Source organism: Bos taurus, chromosome 8, assembly GCF_002263795.3.
Source record: "Bos taurus isolate L1 Dominette 01449 registration number 42190680 breed Hereford chromosome 8, ARS-UCD2.0, whole genome shotgun sequence".
Taxonomy (NCBI): Eukaryota; Metazoa; Chordata; class Mammalia; order Artiodactyla; family Bovidae; genus Bos; species Bos taurus.
This window is the reverse complement of record NC_037335.1, coordinates 39,924,632-39,951,111: the sequence shown is the minus strand read 5'-3', so window position 1 is coordinate 39,951,111 and position 26,480 is coordinate 39,924,632. Positions and strand designations below refer to the sequence as shown.

Here is a 26,480-nt window from a genome sequence, read left to right as displayed (position 1 = left end):
TTATTCAAACAAAATGTGTGAGATAGGCCTAGCAGATAAATACATACCACTCAGCTCTTTCCAAACCTTGAGGATTGAATTGCCACCGGTCCTGGAAATTTTTCTTCGAGTAATATAATTGGACTTCTCACCCTTTCAGGTGTTGCTACACTGGATTCCAACGTATCTGGAAAAATTGGTCTGCGTGCTGTTGTATATTATTTCTGTACCACTCTCATTGCTGTAATTTTAGGTAAGATTTATTTCTGAATCCTTTTTTTTTTCTGTATAATTGTGACTTTCCATTTAAAAGTAGTTGGTTTTTTTAAACGCACACTTTTTAAAGATCAGAAAGTACAATTGTTATGTACAAGCCTAACTGCTATGAAGCTGTTAGGCTTGAAGTCAGCACAGAAACTTTTATATAAACAAATATAATATTGGCTGAGTTTCAGCCATGGTACTGCTTATTAATGTCTCTAGTAAATAAACAGAAAGAAAGAGAGGGACAGTTCTGCACCTTACCGGATCATTGGGTCGAAGAAAGTGAAGCAAAGAGCTAATCTTTAAACTTGATAATTAGTCTATAATAGTGGGTTTGAGTATAATTATAAAGTATTTCCAGAAAGACAGCATTTCGGTACATTTCAAATTTCACATAGTACCCAGAGCTAACAGAAGTCTTGCCAAGTACAAATTTCACTTGAAAGAGGGAGACTGTTCTAATAAGGGACTATGGTTGCTCATACACCTTTGACACTTTTGTGAAAAAAGTATGGTCCATCCTTTGTGACCTAGTATGACATTTTAAGAGGATGCCCTGAGTGGTAAGAGAGGGGGCAGTGTACTCAAATGTTGCAGCCAGCTTGACCCTTACAGCTCTGCTTTGATGAACTGAGGATGTGGTAAGATTTTAATGGTATTAGGCCAGGCAACCTAGGAGGCCCTGAACCCTGCCTTAAACCAAAACCATATTTCATTAGGCTCCTGAGGGAGACCAACACAAAGAACAAAGCTGGGCTGATATCTTTTCTGCAGCTCTGAGAGGGGAGAGTAGACCACACCCATTCATGGCCCCTGTATTGCCCAGTGACTCCTCCCGTCAGCAAAACTAATGCATTCACATCCTTAAGTCCTACCCGCTTGGAGGGGCATTTCTCTTTGAGAAGAGTGATAAGGGCATGGAGCCTTTCCTTCACTCCTCTCCAGTCCATCAACCTGGTCTTTCCTAAAACCTCCCACCTCTACTTGGACACCTCAAGAGGAACCCATTTGCTCCAAAATGGTGCTTTCAGATTCCAGGACCTCAGTTCCTTGGCCAGGGATTGAACCTGCATCCCCTGCAGTGGAATCATGGAATCTTAATCACTGGACCTCCAGGGAAGTCCCAGATGCCCTCTGTTAAGACAGTTTTTCTTTATAGCAAGATCAACTCTCTCTCCTTAGAACTCCTATTCTCATTGCACCCCCAAAGAGTCACACAGAGCAACACTCCGTAATCCAAATCCTTTAGTGGGTTACACACAGCTTTTCAGATATTTGATGGCTGTGGTATGACAGGAAGATAAGGCTTATTCTCTGTGACCCTCAGAAAAATACCAGCATCTGTGGGTAAAAGTTACAGAAAGATGCTGAGTACCCTAAGTTGGAAAATAAGTCCTTCTCACCCCAACCCCTGCTGAGGCTGATCTCATAAGCTAAAGAAGAAAAGAGCATTCTCATCAGCAAGTGTTTCCAGAAGCAGTTCTGGAATGCAGCCCCTCATTTTTTAAAAACACACAGGAAGAGTTCCTTCTGCTTCATTTAGATGGGAAGTAATTAAGGCAGTAATTCTGCTGAGGTTCCTGCTGAGGCTCGGTGTTCTGGGTCGACTTCTCAGGGTCCCCATCCCAGTATTGCCTGGTACTCTAAGATGGATGCACAAGGATATCAGGTGCCCTGGGAGATTCTTAATGCTCTGTGGGTGCTATCTTTGGTTACAGGTATCGTGCTGGTGGTGAGCATCAAGCCTGGTGTCACCCAGAAAGTGAATGAGATTGACAGGACAGGGAACACCCCTGAAGTTAGCACAGTGGATGCCATGTTAGACCTGATCAGGTGGGTGTCTGGCCAGCAGTGTGGCTTCACAGGCATACAGCTTGTGTGGTTGCACAGGGCCCCATGCTTGGTCTAATGCTCTGCTAATGCCATCTTGAAAGTTTTTATAATTTTTAAATTATTGTATGTGTTCATTTTGCCCTGGACCCTGCAAGGTACATATCCAGTCCTGCTTGCCAGGTCATAGTTCCACAAAGGAATGGAAGGAACAGGGTCTCTGTCAGGGTTTAGGATGGACAGAGATGTCCAAAGATACTTGTTGCATTAAGATGCTGGGCTGTATTGGGTGGCTGGTTCTGAAGCAACTTGAAGAAATATATTTTTTAACTGTACAGGAGAAACCCTCTTATCTGAAACAATCAGGGCTACAGATTGGTCAATTAATTTTTAAAAGCAGCATTTAAAGTAAAGAGTCATAAATATACACTACGTATTTTGTTTATGCTTAAAACTTAAATGCATTTATTTGCCATTTTTTTGATGTTGGGCCAAGGTCATTTCTTTGTGTCAGTTGATTGTAATTTCATATTTCTGTTGCCTAGGCTGCCTTTATAAATGCATCATCTACAATTTCCAGGCTCAGTTTTCATGAAGTAGAGCAACAAAACCCTTAGCAATTGCAAGGAAAGCTGAAAGCTGAGTTCTTCCGGCTGTTCTTTTTATTTCAGTTGTCTTCCCTTACCTAACGCAACAACAGAAATTTTACTCACTTGCCTTGAATGAATTTCCAGGCATTCCAACTTAGTTTTTATAGAAACTGCTCCTTCCTTTTCACACTTATATTGCAATGATTTACATAATATTTCATTCAATAATGACAATGATATTTGCAACTGGCATAAAGAATTTGGGAACAAGTGCAGTCGACTCTCATTGCTGAAAACAGAAATGTGCAAAATATTAAAGAAGTCTCTTAACGGAGCCTGTCCACCTGCTAGTACCTATTTCACCGAGGACAGCAACCATGCTGGCTACTCAAGAATCAGTTAAGTGTGATGGTTAGTTAGGAGAGCTTTCTATCCCCTAATTGAAGCTCAGTAGGGAAAAAGAATCCAGTGCTCTTGCCTGGAAAATCCCATGGACGGAGGAGCCTGGTAGGCTGCAGTCCATGTGGTTGCTACAAGTCGGACATGACTGAGCAACTTCAATTTCACTTTTCACTTTCACGCATTGGAGATGGAAATGGCAACCCACTCCAGTGTTCTTGCCTGGAGAATCTCAGGGGTGGGCCTGGTGGGCTGCCGTCTCTGGGGTCGCACAGAGTTGGACATGACTGAAGTGACTTAGCAGAAGCAGGGAAAAATAAATCTTAATACAAGGAAGCATTATGCAAAGATGAGACCAAAACTAGAGTACTAATTCTATAGCATACTCATTTCCATCAATGTATTAGGTGCAACAAAAACAAACAAACAAAAACCACTTTTGTCTTAATGTGACAAAATTAATTTTCATGTCTCCAACAGGAATATGTTCCCTGAGAACCTTGTCCAAGCCTGTTTTCAGCAGGTAAGAATAAGGATTTTTGCCCTCAAGCTGTTCTACTCTTCCTCCTTACTCATTAAGATTTTTTTTTCTTCTATGACCTAAGAGATGGAATTAGCCCATCAAAAATGGGCAATGTATTAATACCTGTGAATGGAGGAATTTCAGGTGACCTGTCAACCCCAGTCTTTCCAGCCATAGCAGCATGCATGTTGTAGCTTACACAGCTCCCTTTTCCCTTAGGCTTCATTTTTCCCCCAAAAGGTTTCAACTGGAGCAAGTCAGGAACCTGTCAAATGAGTGTTTTCAAATCTGGCTTCTAGTACCTAGTTTCAGAGAGCCACTTTATATTTGTGCAGAAGCTCAGACTATCTGCAGATATAATGCAGTTGGGAAAGGTAACCTCCCCCCGCATGTTGGGAAATCAGTATGTGACCCGTGTGGGTGGTTAGTGTTCCTGGTATCTGGTCTTTTCTTTCATCACTCCGTGCCCACTGCTGGCACTCTACAGAGCAGTGTAACAAAGCCACTTTTTTTGCTTTAGGGAAGTTTCACAATCTTAAGCCTTCTTCTCTTGTTTATCTGTGTACTTTAAGACAGCTGAGTCTATCACAAGCTACTGAATTCGTTTACATAAATTACACAAACAGAGACCTCTATGTGGACCAACAAAAATGGCAATTAAATTGCTCCCCGTCAATAGAGGCACAGAACCACCTCTGTTTAGGGGGCGCATTTGCGGTTCAGCCACAGTGGTCACTTGTAAGGTTCTTGGTGTTGGCAGAGCCTTGTAGGAGTAACATTTATGCCCAGTGTGATGATATACTAGCTCTTTCTTAAACATCTCTGCTGAAGCTCAGCAGAATCAAACAGGTGAAGGAAGGGAATAACAGAAATCTCACTCATGTAAGAGCCCTAAAGGGACTATTGACTTTGGAACAACCATATAGTTCTTGATGTTTATTAAAGTCATGGTGACTGCATTTAAAGTGATGAGGTGTTTCTTCCCCAGGTTAAAAATAATAAATGAATAAATAAATAGAAACAAAAATGATTGACAGGATTCCTGTAGAATCTATTAAAGCACCTACAGATAAAACCTATGCTTTCTTTACATTGTTGCTCCATTAATTGGTCCCTCACTACAGAAGTGAAAGAACATTTTGACACCATTGAATGGTGGCTGTGGTGGCCCGGGGCTTGGATTTCTCAATCCCAGCTTTGCTTCCAAAGCCTCAGGGCTAGTACCATCCAAAACCAACGCCGATAGAGGCCTCAGAGGTAGAACCTTTCAGTAACACTTATCTGGCCAAAGTAACATTCCTATGGTTTAACCTTAGGAGCTTAAAAATTCTTTTTGTGTTTATTTCTTTGACCTTTCCCCCCTCCAACATGCAGTACAAAACCACACGTGAAGAAGTGGAGCTTTCTGAGGAGCCAGGGACAAACAGCACGGAAGCGACTGTCACAGCCATCATGACAACTGCAATTTCCAAGGTACCACTTACTTCCTTTTGTTTGCTCCCTTCCCCAGTAGGCAGGGGCCAAGTCATAAGCGAGCAGGAGATGGAAATAAGTAGATCCTCATTGTCCTCAGATGCCACATTTGTGAATTTGCCTATGTACTAAAATGCATTTGTAACCCGAAAATCAGTATGGTGCTGGTCATTCACAGACACACTAGGAGTGGTGAAAAATGTAACTTGCCCGTGCACATGTCCCAGCTGAGGTTGAACAGGCTGTGTTCTGCGCTCTTGGTTCAGCAGTTTGTTTTTTCCCTTTTTTTAATTGGAGTATAATTGCTTTACAACGTTGTGTTGGTTTCTGCTGTACAACAAAGTGCATCAGCTGTGTGTATACGCACATCCCCTCCCTGGTTCAGCTCTTATGTGGTAAATATGTGTCCTTTGTGCGGTGTGTCTTTGCCACATTTTTCTCAGTTTTGTGCATCAGCTTGGTAATTTCACTGTTTGAAATGTCTCCCAAGCGTCATGCTGCACCGCTGGCTGGTTAGTGTTCCCAAACGCAAGAAGGCTGATGTTCCATATGAGAAAATACACGTGTTAGAGAAGTCTCGTTGAGGCATGAGTTCAAGTGAGCTCAACGTTGATGATTAAACAATAGACATTAAATAAGGTGTCTTTGAACTTAAGCACAGAGAAAACAAGGTTTCGAATTGATTATTTGACCAAAATGATGTGACTGTTGATTCCTAGGAACCTAATCCTCTGTTTCCCCTTAGGAACCTTGACTCAGTATTCCCTAAGTCAGTGTTGGCGGCCACTGTATAGAGTATAACTTCTGAGAATACTGAAGAGCAACTGAACCACACAGAGAAAAGAATGAGTCCTGTCACTTCTGTCTCTGCCACCCAGAGTTGAGTTGGGCATCTCTGGGAACATCGTTAGATTTGCAAGACCACCTAAACGTGGAATGCAGGCCTGCAGTTCCTTATTTAAAACTCTGCCCAAATGTGATTCTGAGTCCAGAGTTCTTCACTTTAGAAGGGCCAGGTGGTGTGTGTACTATATGTTATACAACATCTTTTAAGTGGAATTGGCAATAATATTCTAGAATCAAGCACATCAACATTTCTGCAACTAACTTACAAATTGGTTACAAATTAAGAAAAATAGGCTATCTGTAGCCTCATCTCCAGAGAAGGCAGTGGCACCCCACTCCAGTACTCTTGCCTGGAAAATCCCATCAATGGAGGAGCCTGGTAGGCTGCAGTCCATGGGATCACTACGAGTCAGACACGACTGAGCAACTTCACTTCATGCATTGGAGGATAAAATGGCAACCCCCTCCAGTGTTCTTGCCTGGAGAATCCCAGGGGTGGGGGGCCTGGTAGGCTGCCATCTATGGGGTTGCACAGAGTCAGACACGACTGAAGCAAATTAGCAGCAGCAGCAGCAGCAGCCTCATCTCAGTTCAGGATAGGTTTTGCCACCAGGAATTTGCCATAAACTTATCAATGAAATCAGTTGGCTCTGAGAACTTTTAGGATTTCATTGTTTAAGATTCTGGTGGTTTAGTCACTAGGCTGTGTCCAACTCTTGTGACCCCATGGACTCTAGCCCACCAGGCTCCTCTGTCCGTGGGATTCTCCAGGCAAGAATACTGTAGTGGGTTGCCATTTCTTCCTCCAATTGGAGATTAGATCAGGTTGGCCTGAAGTAGTACATTTGTAGTCATGTAGTAGATTTCTCCTGAATGTACTCTGTCTTCACTCAGGAAGGAATAATTTAAGGGGAAAAAAAATGCAGTAGATTTAAGAGTTCACATTAAATAGGCCACAGTTAGCTCCCTCTTTTTTCCTACAGAAAGCACTCCATGACCTGGCTCCTCCCTGGTTTCCCAGCTTACTTTTCAGTGAGCCCAATCTATTCTATCTAGATCCAACTCCTCAATGAACTCCTACTCTTGCTTCTTGATACGGTTCCACAGAGATTTTTCTGAGCACTCTCCATGGGCCAAGCTCTGATGGGCACTGAGATTATGACAGAGAAAAGACACATGTGACATATGCTCTCGTGTGAAGAGTGATGAATATTACAGTTGGAAAGAAAAGAATACTCCCTAATAGAATAGGGAGGTCTGAAGTAGTGTGGCGGCTGTAAAGGATGAGTAGAGTTCAGAGACCTGGTGTGTGATGATGTCTGCCTTTCCTTGCCATTTTTCTGGAGTCTGCTTTCTAGATCTCTGCTTATCTCCTGGCTGCCTGCTCCTCGGGCCTGTCCTTCACTATCTTCACAGCCCACATTCATGTCTCCAGTCTCCACATGATGCCTGTAACTCATAGCTTGGCTGTGCAGTTAGTTACACACCATCTTGCTATCATTGGCTCCTGTTTCTCACAGTTAGTCTTGTCTATCCAGCTGCATTTTAAGACCTTACGCTGTAGCCAGTGCAGTTAACACACTGCACTGGCCACAGCTTAAATACATGTCTGATCATGTCAGATCATAAGTAAGAAATAATTGGTACCCCAGTGGCTCATCCACATAATTCCTTATAAACCTGGTTTGCACCACTCAGAATGTGTTATCTTCCTGTGAAATCTCTGTTAAGCTCATGCTGCACAACTAGGATTGAACTATCTCTTGGTGTATCTCATGCTAATCGTGTGTGTGTGTGTGTGTGTGTGTGTGTGCGTGCGTGCTCAGTTGTGTCCGACTCTTTGCGACCCCATGGACTGCAGCCTGCAGAGGCTCCTCTGTCCATGAGATTTCTCCAGGCAAGAATACTGGAGTAGGTTGCCATTTCCTCCTCCAGGGGATCTTTCCGACCCAGGAATTGTACCCTCATCTCCTGTACTGGCAGGTGGGTTCTTTACCACTGAGCCACCTGGGAGGTCCCCATGCTATTCTTACCCAGGATAAAATGAAGAAATGGTTCATAGTAGTAGATATCTGGTTAATTTTTATCTAAAATAAGATCCTATTGGTTATCTAAGGTTAGAGATGGTAAAAAATGTTCCTGTGTTAATTATAAGGATAAAATAGATAGTAAAGTGTCCTAAAAATGTCTGCACTGGTAAATATTTTGAGCTTCCTGCATTATCAATTCGTATCTCTTTATGCAGACTCCTAATGTAACTACTAGTTAAAATAACTCTGAAAAGTGCCTAAAGTTATTAAAAATTTAAAACACCCCAGAATAAGAAATCTTCAAAAGAAATATTCAAGTATGGATTCATTGAAAGAGAGGGGAAAACAAACCTCAGTGCCAGAGGTGGGGGCAGTAAAATTTGATACATGCATAGGTGGGTTTTTTTTTTTGCTCCTAAACTCGTTGATCCTAAGTTGTTGCTAGGTCACTAGTTTGTTTGGCTATCATATCTTCCTGTTTCAGGGCCTATGCATTCTAACAAGATTATAATCATGCATCAATATTATTTTCTTGGTTTTGATCCGCAGAACAAAACAAAGGAATACAAAGTCGTAGGCATGTATTCAGATGGCATAAATGTCCTGGGCTTGATCGTCTTTTGCCTCGTCTTTGGAATTGTCATTGGAAAAATGGGAGAAAGGGGACAGATTCTGGTGGATTTCTTCAATGCTCTGAGTGATGCAACCATGAAAATCGTTCAGATCATTATGTGGTGAGCAGACACTGGTTAACGTCGTCTTGCTTCCCCCGATGGCTGACCCTTCAAAACTAGAAGGAAAAGGTTTATGTTTCTAACTCACCTCACCCTAGAGAGGGCAAGACACTAGAGTATTAAATAATTCCATGTATTACTTAGGACTCAGTTCACTAATGAAAGTCTAGAGATCAGCCATTGACTTTTCTACCAAGGTCCTTGATCACGTTGCAACCAAGCAGCATTTATGTAAGAAAGAACTCTTAAAGGAGTTATTTGAAGGAGTTTTCCAGAACACAGGTGGCTTTCCTTATCAGGCTGCATGCAGAAGGGATACAGTAGGTAAACACAGGCCCTGATACATCCAAATGAAAGCTGCCATAGGTGAGCATAGCAGCTGTACCACTGAGCATCTGCCCTGTCCCTGGAGATGCTGAAAAGTCCACCTTGCCTGGGAGACCTCTGCCCCACTTATCTCACAGCAAGTTGGTCCAAAGTATAGACCTTGACAGTGACAGTAAAGGGTTTAGTTATTTCAGTCAATGCTGCTGAAGCTCAGCTTCATCATCTGTTAAAAAGGATAAATAAAGTCTACCCCTCGAGTTGGGAGAAGTACAATAAGTGAATGACGTGTGTGAAATACCTAACCCAATGCAAAGCATGTAATGATAGCTCCACAAACAGAGCTATCACAACAGAGCTATTACATAACTAGTTCTGTTGCTGATACCACTACCTGGGAAACAAGATGACTGTGTCTAGAAAGAGCCTAGAGGCCATGATTGGAGAGTCAAGCGAGAGAGAGACCTGCAGACATGAGTCAGCAGGGTGTATGTGCACAGGAGCAAGGGGTAGGGACCAGAGTGCCCCTTATGGTGGCATAGGTGGGTAGAATTTAAGGTGCACGGGGTGCTGAAACCTGTAGCCAGTGTAGTCCAGCTGGGCTGAAACTGAGACCTTAGCCTCATTAGTGTGCCCCTCCCAGCTAAGGGCACACCCCAAGCCAAGGTATATGCCCTGGCTTGTTTCTTTCCTAGCATTTCCACCCTGAGAAAATATTTGATGACAGAAGTATGTCCTTTCTTGTGCTTACTTTCTAGCTACATGCCGATTGGTATTTTGTTCCTGATTGCCGGGAAAATCATAGAAGTTGAAGACTGGGAAATATTCCGCAAACTGGGCCTTTACATGGCCACCGTCCTGAGTGGGTATGTCAGACTCAAGGGAAGACACTGAAACCTCATTTGAGCCAATGAGTTGCTGTTGAGAGGCTGAGTTTAGTTGGTGAAACTGGCTTCTCTCCCTCGGGCAGGGAAAGATGAGGTTCAGAGATAAGAGAGCAGGGGAGAGAAGGGCTGCCCTTTAACAGCTGAACTGGAGGTGGATCACACTGTGCTAATTTCCAGATCTTGGCAGAACAGCCTGGACCATGCTTTGTCACTGCCTTTATTAGTTGTGTTAAAATAATTTCTTAAGAGAAAAACCCACTGGTAGCCTCTCTTGGCCCTCTCCTGGCCTTCCCTTCTTCAAGGATGTAAACCAACCAAACAAGTAAGAACAGTCCCCATGTACCCTGAGCCTGAAAGAAATTAGGCAGGGCCTAAATTAAGTTGGACTGGAGCAAGCCAGGAGTGGGATGGGTGGTTGGTTCCAACCCTGTTGGGAAAGTACTGTCACACCCTACATCATAAGAGAGGGTGCTGGAGAATCTTCAGGTTGGTAGGAACTGTGCAAAGCAGGAGACAGCTGTGTGCATACTTCCTGTAGCACACTTACTGGTTCCTTGAGGGGAGATGCGGTGGGATAGATTATGAATGGTGCCCCCAGATGTCGGTCCAGGGGCAGGATATGTCACATATGCTAAGAAATATGGACCAGGGGAATGACTAACCATCATCAGTTTGACTCACACAGATCAATTCCCCCAAACACTCAACTTGGAGGAATCAGCTCACTTGCTGGAACTCAGCTGCACTGGGGAATATCCACTGCATAGGATTTGGTTCTTAATCTGTGTTTACTAAAAGCAGAGTTGTGCTGGTCAATGGAGAAGAAGGCCAGAGTCAAATCCCAGGGCCCCGGTAGTAATGAAGGTGGGACCATCCACCTTACTGGAGGCCAGGGGCTGTGCCCAGGCCATGGTATGGCTAAGATTTATTATGCTGAGCTATTTAATGAGAGGGTTCTGCTGGTTTCTGCCCCATCAACCAACCTATCTAGGTTCCTAATAGAAAACTAAAAGTCAGTTTCTCATAGTTCTAAGCCATAGGCTGTCTGTAAGATCCCTTTCTTGACCTCCAGAATCTATTTTTTTCAATGACCATTTCTTCTTATTTCAGCTTCACATAATTGATCTGTAAACTCTAAGTTGCCATTTACATGGCATCTGCTGAGTCAGTTTCATTTTTTAAGCCCTTTGGTTTGTGAAACAAGGAATCGTTTGGAATGTGGGAATGACAAAGAAGAGGGTCAGTCATGAAATATAACTGTAGGAGAGCAGGGATAACTTCCCCCTTACAAACCCTGACTCCCCTCTTAGATGGTGGTGCTGTCCAGCTGGATAGTGGCATGGTCCACGTTGAGTACTGTGATAAGGGCTATGATACTATTGACCACAGAGTCACCAAGGAGGGGAAGGTCAGCTGGACCTGGGAAGGTGAGGGAAGGCTTCCAGGAGGAGGGGGAGATTTCACTGAGTCTTAGAGGAGGAGTAAGAATTCAAGAGCAGAAGGAAGTGAAAGCATGTTAGCATGCATAGCAAGAGAAGCAGGTACGGGGCTTGGCAGCATGACATAACTATTCTCTGAGCTCTGAGATGTGGACTCAGCTACTGGCTTAGCCACCAACTTTGATAAGATATTTGATTTGCTGAGTCTCCTCTTCCCCATGTGTCTCTTCACTGGAGACATATATTCCTGTCCTCTCTCTCATTGGACCATAATGAAAGTTGAATGATATCATGAGTAAAAATGCTATTTGAAAAAAAAAAAAAAATGAAGAGATAATGTCATCTGTGAACCTGTTTCTCTCTCCCATTTACAGGCTTGCAATCCACTCCATTGTAATTCTCCCACTGATATATTTCATAATTGTACGAAAGAACCCTTTCCAGTTCGCCATGGGAATGGCCCAGGCTCTTCTGACAGCTCTCATGATCTCCTCCAGGTAAACAGAAGAGGGTGTCTGGTGGACCACCACTTCCCTGGTGGTCCAGTGTCTAAGACTTCATGCTCCCAACGCAGGGGCCCAGGTTCAATTCCTGGTCAGAGAACTGGATCCCACATGCTGCAACTAAGAGACCTAGCATGCTGCAATGAAGGTTGAAGATCCTGCCTGTCAAAAAGAGCCCACACAGCCAAATGAATAAACAAATATTTTTAAAAAATATTTTTTAAAGAAGAGGGGTGTCTGGAAGAAGTCTGTGAGCCAAGCCTTATCAACTCTCACCTCACCTGATTGGGGGGTTTTGTAGCTGCCTTTGAGAAATGATCTCCCTAGTTTCTGACCTTACACGCATTTCTTCACCCTACTGGATATTTCTTGCCCTCTTGGCAGGGCCTGCAACCCAGGAGGGGGTTGTGTCATAGCTGGGGACAGTGACAAGCACAGCGACTTCTGATTCCTGGTCCTACCAAAAGTGCCATCATGCTTGAGCTCTCGATTTAGTTTCTGGAACTGAGGTATCACTTCAGGCAGGGATTGAGGGCCAGCATTCCTAGGTCATCATATCTTTTCTCTTTTTATCACACAGTTCAGCAACACTGCCTGTCACTTTCCGCTGCGCTGAAGAGAAGAACCGGGTGGACAAGAGGATCACTAGATTTGTATTACCCGTTGGTGCTACGATCAACATGGATGGGACTGCACTCTATGAAGCAGTGGCGGCCGTGTTTATTGCACAGTTGAATGATTTGGACTTGAGCGTTGGGCAGATCATCACTATCAGGTGGGGCATGAAGTCACACTCATTTTCATCTCTGTAACTGGAATTGCTCTCAAGTAAAACTCATCTGTGGAGGGAGATCATGGATGGTCCAGCTGTAGACTTATTTTTGTGGTCTACAAAATCTCTTCTCAAGATTAAGTGCATATGTATTACAAGTAGCAGGACTGCAGTACATAACACTGCATCAGGTCTGGAGAGCCAGGGAGTCTCTGTGTTCTCAGCCCAGCGCACCCAGAAGGTGCTAGGCACAGAGTAGGCATCAAGGAATCAAGGTTGAATAAGGGGTAGTTCCTGCTTTTAAGGGGTAGATAAGTTGGGTATACAGATATCTGAATAAGTGGGCTTCCCTGGTCGCTCAGCTGGTAAAGAATCTGCCTGCAATGTGGGAGACCTGGGTTCTATCCCTGGGTTGGGAAGATCCCCTGGAGAAGGGAACGGCTACCCACTCCAGTATTCTGGCCTGGAGAATTCCATGGACTGTATAGTCCATGGGGTCACAAACAGTCAGACATGACTGACAGACTTTCACTTCACTTCACTTCAAATAAGTGCTGAGTAATATGGTAAAGGCTATAATAGAGGTTTGAATGTGGAACACAGGGGGCACCAAAGAAGGAAGGGTTGGTCCACCTGGGAAGGTGAGGAAAAGCTTCCTGGAAGAGAGGAAAGTTTAGCTGAATCTTAGGAGTATTTGATAGAGGAAGTGGAGAGAATTTTGGATAAAAGGAATAGGCTGAACAGGGGTCTTGATGTAACCGTGTCCTAGTTACACAGTACAGATTATTTGGTGTGGCTGGCATAAAGAGTACAATGTGGAGAACACAGGGAGATAGGAAAGCAGGGATCATATCATGGAAGGGCTTGTGTGAGGAGCTCATGGAAGGGTCTTAGACGGTCTTTCATACTATAGAAAGATTTGCATTTTATTTATTTATTTATTTTTTTAAGATTTGCATTTTAGAAAGATAACTGGTAATTTAGTGGATGAACGTGAATGGGGGCAGAAACTATAAGCTGGAAGACCAATTAGGAGACTAATGCAGGTAAAGTATGAAAAGGCCTACATTAAGCTACTGACCCACAGGTGAAGAGCTAATTAATTCAAGAGGCATCTACTGGATTCAGAGTGAGGGACAGAGGAAGGCTAAGATGACCCCCAGTATTGGTGGATGGTGCTTATCAGAACAGGGACTAGTGTAAGAGAATGAAGTATGCTGCTGCTGCTGCTAAGTCGCTTCAGTCGTGTCCGACTCTGTGCGACCCCATAGATGGCAGACCACCAGGCTCCCCCGTCCCTGGGATTCTCCAGGCAAGAACACTGGAGTGGGTTGCCATTTCCTTTTGCTCAGTCATGTCAGACTCTTCGTGACCCCATGGACTGCAGCCTACCAGGCTCCTCCATCTATGGGATTTTCCAGGCAAGAGTACTGGAGTAGGGTGCCATCGCCTTCTCCAGAATGAAGTACAGGTGGGAAGATTAAGAGCTTATACTTTTGAATACAATAAATGTGAAAATCCTTTAAGACATCCAGGTGGAAATATACAGTGAGAAATGTGGTCTCGACTGCAGATAAAGAAGTCAGAGTCATCAGTTTGATGATGCTCATCAAGCATGTGGGTTGTGAGTCAGTTATCTGTGTTTGACTCTGCTTCACCAAAATTAGCTGTGACCTTGAATTCTCTAAGCTTCTGTTTTCTCACCTGTAAAATGAGGATAATAATAGTACCTATGTTTTATGCAAATAGTGAAGTCAGATGATGCATATAAAGTACTTAGAATGGTACCCACATACTGAGCGCTCAGCAATTGTTGGGAATGGGAGAGTTTGTAGAGAAGAAACAGAAACTAAGGCGTGAGCCCTAGAAAATCCTAATATTAGAGGCAGGCAGAAAGGGGGGACTCCAAGAGGAGAATGAGAATATAAAGGTGGGAAGAGTCATGAAACCATGGTGTCATAGAAACCCAGAGAAGAGAGATTTTCAAGGATGAAATGGTCAATGGAGTCAAATCTTGCAGAGAATTCTAGTCAAATGAAGCCTGAAATTGCCTGCTCAAGTAGATGGTGAAAATGTCACTAGTGATTTTGCCAGACATGTTTCTCTGGAACAGCACTGTTCAATATGGTAGCCATTAGCCACACGCACAAATTGGACAGAGTAGACATGAATGTTCTATCGCTGTATAAATAGATGCCATCATAGTGGAAAATTCTGTTGGACAGTGCTGCTTTGAAGTGGTGAATTGGAAATAGAGTTAATCCTAAGACTTTAGTTGAGTTTGAAAGTCATGTCCAACTCTTTGCAACCCTTGGAGTACTATATAGCCCACCAGACTCCTCTGTCCAGGGAATTCTTCAGGCAAGAATACTGGAGTGGGTTGCCATTCCCTTCTCCAAGGGATCTTCCTGACCCAGATATTGGACCCAGTCCCCTGCATTGCAGGCAGATTCTTTACCATTTGAGCCACCAGGGAAGCCCTTAGTTTAGAGTGGAAGTTTAAGACTAACTGGGTCCCTAAGCCTAAACACAGAGAAGGCAATGGCACCCCACTCCAGTACTCTTGCCTGGAAAATCCCATGGACGGGGGAGCCTGGTGGGCTGCAGTCCATGGGGTCGTGGAGAGTCAGACACGACTGAGTGACTTCACTTTCACTTTTAACTTTCATGCATTGGAGAAGGAAATGGCAACCCACTCCGGTGTTCTTGCCTGGAGAGTCCCAGGGACGGGGGAGCCTGGTGGGCTGCCGTCTATGGGGTCGCCCAGGGTCGGACACGACTGAAGCGACTTAGCAGCAGCAGCAGGCCTAAACACTGTTGAATCTGAACCTTTCAGGCATTTGACATAGGCATAAATCCTAGGCATAAAATAAGTTCTTACAGTCTTCTAGTGCAGTAAATTTTTAGATCTTCCCAACCCTAAACCATATTTATTGCAGTTTGGAATAACTGAAATTAACTAAAGACAACTCCAAACTAGACCATTTGGCACATAAGGTAGGAAACTACACCAGTGCCTCGTGATCTGTAAAGAGTATTAGTGGCTAAGGAGGCTGGAGCCCAGGAGCATTGGTGAAGTTCTCTAGTTTGAATAGTGGAGAGTATGTTAAAAGTAAAACCCTGAATCATGCCTGAGAAAGTTCCACAGCCACTGTAATTCTAGCAGTTGTTCTTTCACTTCTCCAAGTGCCTTCTCCCACCTCCCTCACCTCGGCCTGTGGCACCGAGTCTGTACTAAACTCATTTCCAGGGAGCAACTGTGTGAGGTGCCAGTTCTTTGCAGTTATTTGCTATTTGGGGGGTGAATTTCCTCCCTCTGCTTCACTCGTAAGTTCCCTAGATCTTTCTAACCCCCCCTTTTTTTTAACTTCACTACTAGAGGGATAAACTTTGGGCCTAGAGACTAAATCACATGAAAACCCTCTCTCTCTGCTTTGCTGTATTTTTAAATCAAACTTGCTGATAACTACTGGCCCAGAGCAAATAACAACAACTGTGAGGCCCAGGGTAATTACTGACTTTAAAAATCCTCTCTGGCTCTACCTGGAGGAGAATGAAATAAGAAGTCATTTTGTTTTTGTTTTTAAATATTTATTTTTGGCTGCCTCGGGTCATAGTTGCAGCATGCAGGATCTTTCCACATGGCATAAGGGCTCTAGAACTTGGGCTCAGTAGCTGCCCTACAGTATGTGGGATCTTAGTTCCCCGACCAGGGATGGAACCCATGTCCCCTGCATTGGCAGGCGGATTCTTAGCCACTGGACCACCAGGGAAGTCTCCAGTGCTGTTTTTTTTCTTTTTATTTTACAAGTCACAGTTGTGGCTTATGTGGTTTATAGCTATAAGATTTTTGGACCCGTAGTTTATCTCTTTCTATGGTTCTTTTGGACTAGACATCAAGGAAACACAGGCACCATCCACCCAAAACATGGCCTTTTGTGGTTTGTCGTAATACTCACTTACCAAAGGTTACAACTGATTAGAAATGAGATAAATTTTCTTACAACAAAAGATAATTAGGGTATTTGGAACCTAGAAAGAGCTTAGAGGAAAAAAGTAGCAGTAGTAGTAACAGTAGTTAATTTTGTAATAGTAGTAATACTAGCAGAAGTAATTGTAACAGCTGCAGAAGGGGCAAAATGGCCTCAGTTTTAAGCACCTACTATATCCAGGTGCTATACTTGATATCTTACATGTTTTATCTCATCTAATCTTACCGGCAGCCCTGCAAAGTAGACATACTCTCCCCATATTACAGGCAAGAAACTGAGATTCAGAGAACTAACCTGCCTAAGGACATGCTGTTAGTAAACAGCAGAGCTGGGTCCGTCTGCCTGTAAAACCTGTGCTCACTCTAGTTCACTACCTATTCCCTGACCTCTATGGAGAGCTGAGTTAGATGGCCTGACATCAATCTAGATCTCAGTGCTTAGGAAAAAACTTTCTACCAATGATTATTGTGTCTTCTTTGAAAACCCTCGAAAGTCAAAATAGTATATATTCAAGCAGAACAAGTAGGTTTTTATATTTTTACCCCCATCTGAGGATATACAGTTCCAAGTTTCAGACTTAAGCCAGCCAAATGGCTGAAGTTTAATCAGCAAGGTCAAGGCTAACGGGCAAGGTTTTCTTTGACTAAACGGATTTTGAGTTTCAAGCCCCACCTCAAGCCCTAGGGATATGGTTAACCATTATGTGTTGAGGCTTCCAAGAAGGATCAATGGGTAGGGGCACAAATCACTTCTGACAAAGAAAACCCACCAGTGCATTCAGTTTAAATGTTTTCAACCAGCACTGACATGAACTTAGTGTTTCCAAAGACTATTTAAGTCAAAACAGATCTGAAGGATTATGCAAAAGCCCAAAACTTTGAGAGGGATTTGGACTGCTCCAGAAATCTCTAATTGCAAATTGGTGGTCACAGCCACTGAAGGAAACCACACTTGTCAAAGAACTCTGGTCTGTGTTTGACCAGGCCCTCAGATACCATCTGTGACACATCACCAGGCAGATGAATGAGCAGTAAATCAGGTTGGTGAGAACTCTTGAGGCTTTTTGAGCCCACAGAATATGGATTAGTGGATAGAATCAGGGAGTCTTCTAGTTTAAATTGACAGTGTCCCCATCTTCGGCTTTCAACCCAGTGGCATCCTTGGCCCAAGGATGACAGCGTGTGTCCAAAAAATATAGTGGGTCCCTTCAAAGCTCATTCAAATCCAGGGATTTTTCAGGGCAGGGCAAACTCTGGTTTTCTTCGAAATGACCAGATTTAAATCATCTGGAAGATGTTGCTGATGAAAAACGGCTTATTCCAAAGAGAAATATCCCTAGTGCCACATTTTATCCACCTGAGAGGGACCTTTTTAAATACAAGGTATTTAAAATCCCCTTCTGGATTCCAGATCTCTCCTCCTTTTGCACAAAGGGCACCCACTGGCAGAAAGGAGTGGTCAGGAATAAGCAGTTGTACCTTGGACAGGAGTCATAGCTATTTCTCAACTCAGTGCTCTAAAGGGCAGTTCCCAGAGAGGCCAAGAGTCTTGTGATGTAAAGGAAGTACATGAAACCTGCTTGGCTAGTGCCTCATTCCTTTGCCTTCACCCTGAATATCCTTGCCCACGCACCCCTAACCCAATCCCTCTACCATCCTTCAAAGCAGTACAAATTCCTGCCACGTATCAGATCCTCAATAAATTATTGCTTGGCTGAGTAGACAGACGAAGGGGGGAAGCAAACAGGTGGAGATGTACCTGGCCCTTGTTTAGGATGGACGGATGCATAGATGGGTGGATAAAGCTCTCCATTAACACCTTCGTTTGGTAAACTCTTGCCTTCCTCTTTAATCTCTCTCTAGCTCATTCATTGGGTGCCGTTCATGCAGTTCCTCTCCACTTCCTCGAATTAGAATGATGAGCCACACCTCCCCCTGGAAAAAGCTCACACTCCCCTCTGTCTCCCACAACTCTCTAATGAGGCAGAGCTGGTGCTCAGCAGAGAAGAGATTCTGACTGGCCAATTTGAGAGACAGCAGTAACTGACTACGGGACTAACCACTGTGGGCCAGGGGCCTGGAGGGGAGAAATGGGTGTCTAACTCCTTTTGTGCTGGTGTGTTTTGTCTACAGTGTCACTGCCACCGCCGCCAGCATCGGAGCTGCCGGTGTGCCCCAGGCCGGCCTGGTGACCATGGTGATTGTGCTGAGTGCTGTGGGCCTGCCCGCGGAGGATGTCACCCTCATCATCGCTGTTGACTGGCTCCTGTGAGTTGGAATAAATGTGCTGCCTCTGCCGGATGGGAAGGCACGCTTCCCAGCCATGCAGAATCTGCAGTCTGTCATTATCCTCTCCTCAGATTGCCTAATGAGCCATCTGTTGCTGCTTTAATTTCCCTCTGACCAGGCCATCTGATAATGTGCTTAAAAATTAACTCCTCATAACTTCAAGCAGTGATTTTATAAAGGCAGTGATGTTCATTAGTGTATTATGCCTGATAACGCTCAAGGTTAGGATCTGGGTGTGGGATGAGATAAACAACATAAAATAATGTGAAGACACTGGGCAAGGCCTCAGCCATTCCAAACCTCATAGGCCACCCTAGCCTATCCCAGCCCTGGGTCAGCACCATAGGTTCAGAACCACCTAGTTCAGTGTCAGCCCACCTTCCCAAGATCGTCAGCACCATCAGGACACAAGCAAGGGCTTCGGGATAAGGTTAATTGGGATCTGAATCCTGGTTCAGTGGCTGTTTGACCTTGAGAAAGTTCCTTAACCTCTCTGGGGGCCAGCTGCATTATCTGTGAGATGGGGATGATTCTGTCAAGTTCATGGGGTTGGTGTAAGGATTAAGTGAGCTATGTGTGTCCGGAACACACATAGCTATGTGTGTGAGAAGTGTGTCCAGAACAGTGTCTGGCTGGCAGTATGTGCTCAGTTAACAGCAAGTTTAATTGTTATGCTTAGAATGAGTTGAACCATTCAAGCCTAGGTTCATTCCCAACAGTTCGTTCCCTCTCTTTCACACACACACCTCCCTAAGGAACACAGCAGAAGATCTGGGTAAAAACATATCTTTTGTGACCCCCAAGGTTAAAGTTAGAGTGAGCCTGGTTCCTGGCTTTAACCTTGATACCCACTCTGTACAGTGGTCTTTCAGTAGCTGGGTCTGGCTCTGTCCCCTGGCCATCAGGGGAAGAGTCTGCTCCATATGGAGCCTTCACTCAGACCCAACCGAGCTTACTGGGCAGTACAGTGCCAGGTAGTTTGCAAATAGCAGCTAAAAATTGTAGAAAGAGAAACAGAAACATTCCATGTGGCTTTGAAGGTACAGTCACGTCCCCAAAGGCAGAAGCTTCTGCTCTTGGGAGGCTACTTTGGGGCCCCCTCAACAGCTTGCTGGTTCTTTGAGGCCCAACTGAAGTAGCCCCTTTCTTGCCAACATACCCTACTATTGAGACAAGTGCCTTTTGTCTAGTGGTGATGGTGGATTTGCACTCTTTCCTCTCCCTGGTTCTTCCTGGAACACTGGTGACCTTCACTTCTAAGACACCCAGAGAAGTCAAAGGTGCAGCTTGATCTACGGAACAAAAAGACACTAGCTGGTCCACAGCAGGGTCTAGTTCAGTCCACGTTCTAAATAGCAGGAGGGCACCCAGAATGGACATGTGGGAGCACTGCTGGCCTTTTCTGTCCTGCCGGTGTAGCTTTCACAGGAACATTCATGTAGACAGTTCCTAGCAACGGTGCTCCAGCACCCCAGATACCTCTCCACCTCCTCGTCGTCCTGCTGCTGGCCTCTCCGCCAGGCCTTCTGGGAGTTAACACTAGCTGAGGTGCCCCAAGGGGAAAGCTGCTCACAGGCTGGCCTGGGTTTTCTGACCCTGTGCTCAGCAGCATCCTTGCTGGCTTCCTCATGGAGTGACCTTGTGTGGGAAAGAAAGGAGCACACTGGGGACACACACATACACACTCCTGCTTGGCACACACACACACACACCACCCCACAAAACATCCAGGTTCTCTCACCTTAGCCAAGAGAAAGCTGAGAAATGCACACAAGACAGAGGCTAGGGTTAAAGACTAATGAATCCTGACCCTCCCCACAAATATCTGTGGAGATTGTGTTCACATTTCTTTGGGAGGAAAGGAGGGAATTTAGGAGATGATGCTGGATTCGGGGGCATCGTGACTGACGAGGACCTGGGGCAGCCTGTGCGCTCATTTTGTGCCTTTAGAGACAGCCCCTGATCCAGGCCTGTGAAGTGGGGGGCCTCTGGTTAGCCAGCCCTGAGAAGCACCCTCTGTGGTTTGCTGAATTTATAACTGAATTCCTCAGGTCCTTTCCTGTCTCCAACTCGAAGGAAAGTGAAACCCGGGCTTCGTGTCTGACTCACCTTCTGTCCTCCCCAGGGACCGGTTCAGGACCATGGTGAATGTCCTTGGAGATGCCTTTGGGACTGGCATTGTGGAGAAGCTCTCCAAGAAGGAGTTGGAGCAAATGGATGTCTCATCAGAGGTCAACATCGTGAACCCCTTCACCTTGGAATCCACAGCACTTGACAATGAGGACTCAGACACCAAGAAGTCCTACGTCAACGGAGGCTTTGCCGTCGACAAGTCCGATACCATCTCGTTCACCCAGACCTCACAGTTCTAGGGCCTCTGGCTTCATAAGACTGGGGGTGGTGAAGGACCTCTCCAGGAGAGTCATCTCTTAGCAAATTCAGACATTAAATAAGGAAAACACTAACAGCCAACTGTACATCTGATTTGATACAGACCTCCAGATTATTTTCTATATTTGGATTCACAGCTTTTGCTCACCAGGTACTGGGATTTGGAGGTGAGTAAGATGAGAGGAAACTGATTAAAAGGAAAGCTGTATTATCTGGAATTTTTAAAGTCTATGAGAGACAGAATTGGGAAGTACATAGAATAGACATAACTGTTTTAATTAGGTAATAGATGTGAAAGAGAAATTGCTTTCTCATGCACGGACCAGTGTTTTGGGTTTTTTAAAAATATACATATATATATATTGTCATCGACTACACATTTTTACTCGGGCTTTCTATTGCCATGGATTTCCTTTGACCTCTCACATTTGTATAGACTATAATGAAGCTAAACAACAGCGCCCCCCCCCCCCCAACAAAGTTAATGTGCCAAATTGTCCATTTTGAACCCATCTCCAGCCAATTTCAAAGGAACTACTTTGAAAGAAAACAGACCAGCACAGTTCTGCAATAACAGTTTTAAGATGGGTGTGAGATTTGGGGAGAAGAGATTTCTTTTTCTCAATGTACTGTATGGGGATGCTGGTAACTACTGACCCACTGTTCAGTAGAGAGCTAGAGATATATATATGTATATATTTATTATTTTCATATAATTTGCCAGACAAAGGTCAGAATTGAACTCTCAATGTGAAATAAAGTGCTCTCCTTGTACTTGAATAATAACTATGATTGCAATCCAGATCGGTTTTGGGGCTTAATCAGAACTCCTCTCTCATAAGCACTACTAGAATGAGAAATCATGCTAGTTGTTTGTCTCATGTCTGTGTATCAGCCCCAAAGCAGAGACACATTCTGGTAGCACAGCCACTAATTTAGAGCTTCCAAGATACTACTGCTGGGAGGCAATCTGTATCAGCTCTACATAAGACTATATTCATGGGGTCGCAAGGAGTCGGACATGACTGAGCGACTGAACTGGACTGAACTGAACTGATACACAAAGGTGTCACTCATATAAGGCTGGGTGGGTTTTTATCCAGCTGGATGTGTTTAATAGTTATATTATCCAACTATAATTCCTCCAAGGTCAATTATACCCACATAAAATGACAGTACTTTGCCTTTTTCTACCCATCAGACCCAAATAACATTGGCAAAGCTACCAGCTAAGTTGTATTTTAATATAGGTTTGATGGATCGTGTAAGCCACACTGGCCAGAAAAGCACTGTCCCTACCCTGGATTCTTGCAAAGTAAATCCCGTGACATGAGACATTGGTATCAGTGGTTCAGGGAATTCTTGCATTGAACGAAACTTGTCTCCTCTTCCAGGGAAGATGGTTCTAACTAGTAGTCTAGTAGTCTCAGCCCCTGCTCATTAAAATCCGATGCCTGTCATTCTTCTGTTCATTTGTGAGGACATTGTATTAAAGTCTGTGCTTGGCTCTCATCTTGTAAATAATGCTTAACATAAACTTATAGTTACATCAAGATCCAAAATAGTCCTGTTTCTGCAGTACTGCATAGCCAAGTTAAGCCTAGCTAAGAAACCAGAAACTGTGCCAAAGATCATGGAATAGTTTTTTTTTTTTTTTAAAAAAAGTTCTGTATTGACCACCTGCACCTGAAATCTTTAAGAGAATGATACCAAATGATCATGTAAACATAAAATGGACCTGTGATTAAATGTGAATTTTAAACTGCTAATGTTGGTGTTATTTATAGGAAGTAAATGTAAATTCAGCTGAATCAGCAACTTATCTTGGGCTGAATGGTTCAACCCCCTTGGCAGGCTGCTCCAACTTGAGGTACTAGAGCTGACAGAGCTGTTCGTGAACTGCAGGTCATCCTTATTTTGGAGTGAGTTTGTAACCAGCCTCTTAACACACTGTGCAGTTAACTCATAAAAGAGAACAGTGTTCCATTCCTGTCTCAATAAACATTGCCGTCACTCTTTCTTCCCTGCCTTTTCTTCCTTTATCTGTTCTTTTTATCTCATTCCCTCTGATGAGTGTGGGAAGGGAAAGACCTGGTCAGTTGATTCAGACTGTACCCAGATTATTGTTTTCAAAACTGTGTTTGTACCCAAGAATGAAAAAGCACAAATGGAGGAAGAGTAAGCTGATTTTTCATGTTAATCAGTGGGGATTATAAGGCTGACGTAACAGTACCATTAGGAACAGATTGCCCAAATTTATGACTGAGATGAAAGGGAAGGTAGAATTTGGTTCAAAATTACTATAATGGGAGACAGTCTTATCTCAATATGATAGTTAAGGACCAATCCTGCCCTGTGAAATGTGGCTACAAAGAACACAAGGCTGTATTCAAAGAGCTCTTTAAAGGTACGTCGTAGTCCTGCCTAGAACCTGAGTCGTGGCAGCGTTCTGCTGTTGGACTCACTGGTCTGTGACAGAAAACAAAGGAATGGACAGCTCCCTTGGTCCTGCTGAGAGGAAAATCTCATAAAAGTGCTTAGCACTACCTGGCCAAACTAATTCAGAAGTTTTCTCTTTTGGCAACGTGAGATAAAATACCCAACTATACAACTCCTTAGTGAGATTGTTATTCTCACCACCTGATGTTAGCTGGGTTATTAAAGCAAACAGAACATCCAACCTAGTGAGACTTAGTAAATAACTCCCAAACCCCATTTTGAAAATGCGGCATTTTCCTTTAAATAGTAAAAGACTTAGAATATCTTCTCCTGTAAGGTATCATATAGGGGCTAAGTAAAAATAAGTGTTCACAATCTTTTTTCTATGGCCTGAAACACTGAGGGGTTTGAGATACACAGGATGCGTGTGTGAGGCAGAAATGTACATTCATGTAGCACCCCTTCATGTGTCCTGAAACCAGAATATGACATGCAGTTCTCTTTTGCCATCTCAGCTCGTAAATATGTGACTGTCCCCATCTGCTGGACATTCACTTTGTTCTGGGTCCCACAGGGGGCTTTTTAATACACATATGCTAGTAAAGGGCTTCCCTGGTGGCTCAGCAGTAGAGAATCCACCTGCCAATGCTGGAGATGCAGGTTCACTCCCTGGGTCAGGAAGATCCCCTGCAGAAGGAAATGGCAACACACTCCAACATTCTTGCCTGGATAATCCCATGGACAGAGGAGACTGGTGGGATACAGTCCATGGGGTCAAACACAACTTAGTGACTAAACAATGACAACAATGCTAGTAAATGTGCCTCCCTCACCTGCAATCTTAGATTTTTAAGTGAAAGCCGTATAATATAAACAACCAGAAGCAGCTCTTGTAAAATTAACCTTGGGAACAATGTATTGAATTCAGTGACTGCCTCTAAATGTATGAAATTATTAACCATGGATGGAGATGACTAGGGACATTTCTCAATGGCCTAGGCTAAATAATGCCACCAAGCTCCTAAGCAAGTAATAAGCTCTAAGCACACAATCAATGTCCCATTTGTTTCTCACTAGGAAAAACCAGTATCATCTGATGCAGAGGCTCTCTCTCCAGGATTACAGAGATACTTGTGGTTTCATCTACAAATCTCCATTTCATCTGCCAATTTTAAGATATTACAAAGTTCAGAACAGTTATTAGTGAACTTCCACAGCCAAGATGAAATCAATATCACATCTGTTATTCTGGTTGGAGAAAAGGAGAAAGGAAAGCAATGGCCTCATCTAGAGGCGTTCTACTGATTCCTAGAAGGCCTCACCAGCCTGAAGATAATAAGCTGTTGTCTCAGGAGAATAGAACTAGGATACTACCTGGAGAGGAGCTTGCCCCACAAAAGTACCATTTATCAACAGATGGGGGCAAAGAAAACCTGAAACTAAAATGTGGATTTAACCAAAGTCCTGAGCACGAGTGCGTGAATCCCAACCCCAATCCACCCACCACCTCAATTTTCCTGCTGCCATTCCTCCATGACTCATGCCGACAGGAAACCTATCAGTAGGGATTCAAGGATATCACAGTCTCTTTCCTCATTTTAGGGCATCTGAGGGAATGCAAAGCAGGGCTGCATCATCTGGGTATTTCAGAAACAAAGGTCTGCCTTCCTGGGGAAGCAATGAAAAGCTTGGAGTTTTGGCACCAACCAGGGTCTGCTTTATCTTGTCCAGGCCCTCTAGAAAGGTTTGTTTTCCAAGGTAAAGACAAGACTGATTGAAATGAATTGAATGGTCCTGAGAGGGCAGCCCTGGGATAAAAGGCACAACTTCATCATCACATAGGTTCATTTCATGGACATGCCTTCACAAAATGCTAAAAGCATTTTAGATTTTAGATATAGGTGTAGATTTAGATTATAGAAAGAATGCACATCAAGGATGACTTTGACCTTCCTCCAAGAATTCCAATGTAACTTTCATTTAAAGAGTCCCTGTGTTGTGTTTCCAAGGTCATCACTTTAGCTTGACAAGAATAATCAGAGGCCAGCAGAAAGGTCTGTCTGAGCTGAGATCTTTTGCAGGGAGAAGGGCTACCCCAAATGAATCCAAAGATAATGAAATATCTGGGTCTCTAGGAAGCCAGTGGGGCGGGGGGGTGGGTGGTCTTGCCAAGTGTCAGAGAAGTGCTAATGGAACTCATCATTATGAGTGAAAGCAGTGTTGATTAGCAACAGAGCACACTGGCTGATCCTTACCAAAACTTCCTTTTGTCTTCCCAGCAGGCCAAACTGGCTTTAATTCCTCAATTTCCTCATTTTGTCAGAAAGGTTAAGACAGACAAGAATGTGTCAACTTCACAATAAGCACACGTGAACTGAAGGCAGGAGAGGCCAGTTAAGTTCGTAAAACATGCCACCTGCAATGAAGTACAAACAGTAAGACGGACTCCGGCTGACAGGACACTGAGCCTGCATTTCTGGCCTCAGGGAAGTTTACTCCTGTATCACTCCAGGAAGACACCTACCCTATTCTCAGGTACCGTGACCTTGCACAGAGAGGACACTCTAAAGCAAATAAAGGTCCAGTTTCTTTTAAGATGCTGACCTAATATCTAACTGCTGCAGGCACTGAGTTAGGAGTTTTCTCTGTGCCAGGATGAATGCAGCAAAGGATTGGATCCCATGACTCCAGAAACAAAAAAGCCACTCACAACACAGAGGAACCTCATTTTTATTTATCTGACAAATGCTTGCCTAACAGTTACTGTGTGGCAAGCA

General features: G+C 43.9%; 2 protein-coding genes across 4 annotated transcripts in view; one reads left to right on the top strand and one right to left on the bottom strand.

The window, feature by feature from the left end:
• SLC1A1 (solute carrier family 1 member 1) overlaps positions 1-23,281 on the top strand; it is a 75,212-nt gene extending 51,931 nt beyond the window's left edge. Inside the window, exons 3-12 of the mRNA NM_174599.3 lie at positions 140-232; positions 1,962-2,076; positions 3,543-3,585; positions 4,960-5,058; positions 8,484-8,668; positions 9,751-9,858; positions 11,693-11,815; positions 12,402-12,596; positions 18,718-18,852; positions 20,999-23,281. Coding sequence (NP_777024.2) covers positions 140-232; positions 1,962-2,076; positions 3,543-3,585; positions 4,960-5,058; positions 8,484-8,668; positions 9,751-9,858; positions 11,693-11,815; positions 12,402-12,596; positions 18,718-18,852; positions 20,999-21,245 — 1,343 coding nt within the window. The 3' untranslated portion in view covers positions 21,246-23,281. The remainder of the gene's footprint in view (positions 1-139; positions 233-1,961; positions 2,077-3,542; positions 3,586-4,959; positions 5,059-8,483; positions 8,669-9,750; positions 9,859-11,692; positions 11,816-12,401; positions 12,597-18,717; positions 18,853-20,998) is intronic.
• Positions 1-26,480, bottom strand: part of SPATA6L (spermatogenesis associated 6 like) — a 118,691-nt gene that overhangs the window by 9,345 nt on the left and 82,866 nt on the right. The window contains exon 14 of one of the 3 annotated variants that reach the window (XM_059889223.1): positions 1,960-8,724. The exons of the other annotated variants lie outside the window; for them this stretch is intronic. The gene's annotated coding sequence lies outside the window, so the exon portion shown is untranslated. Of the gene's footprint in view, positions 1-1,959; positions 8,725-26,480 lie in introns of those variants that run through there. 3 annotated transcript variants of the gene reach the window in all.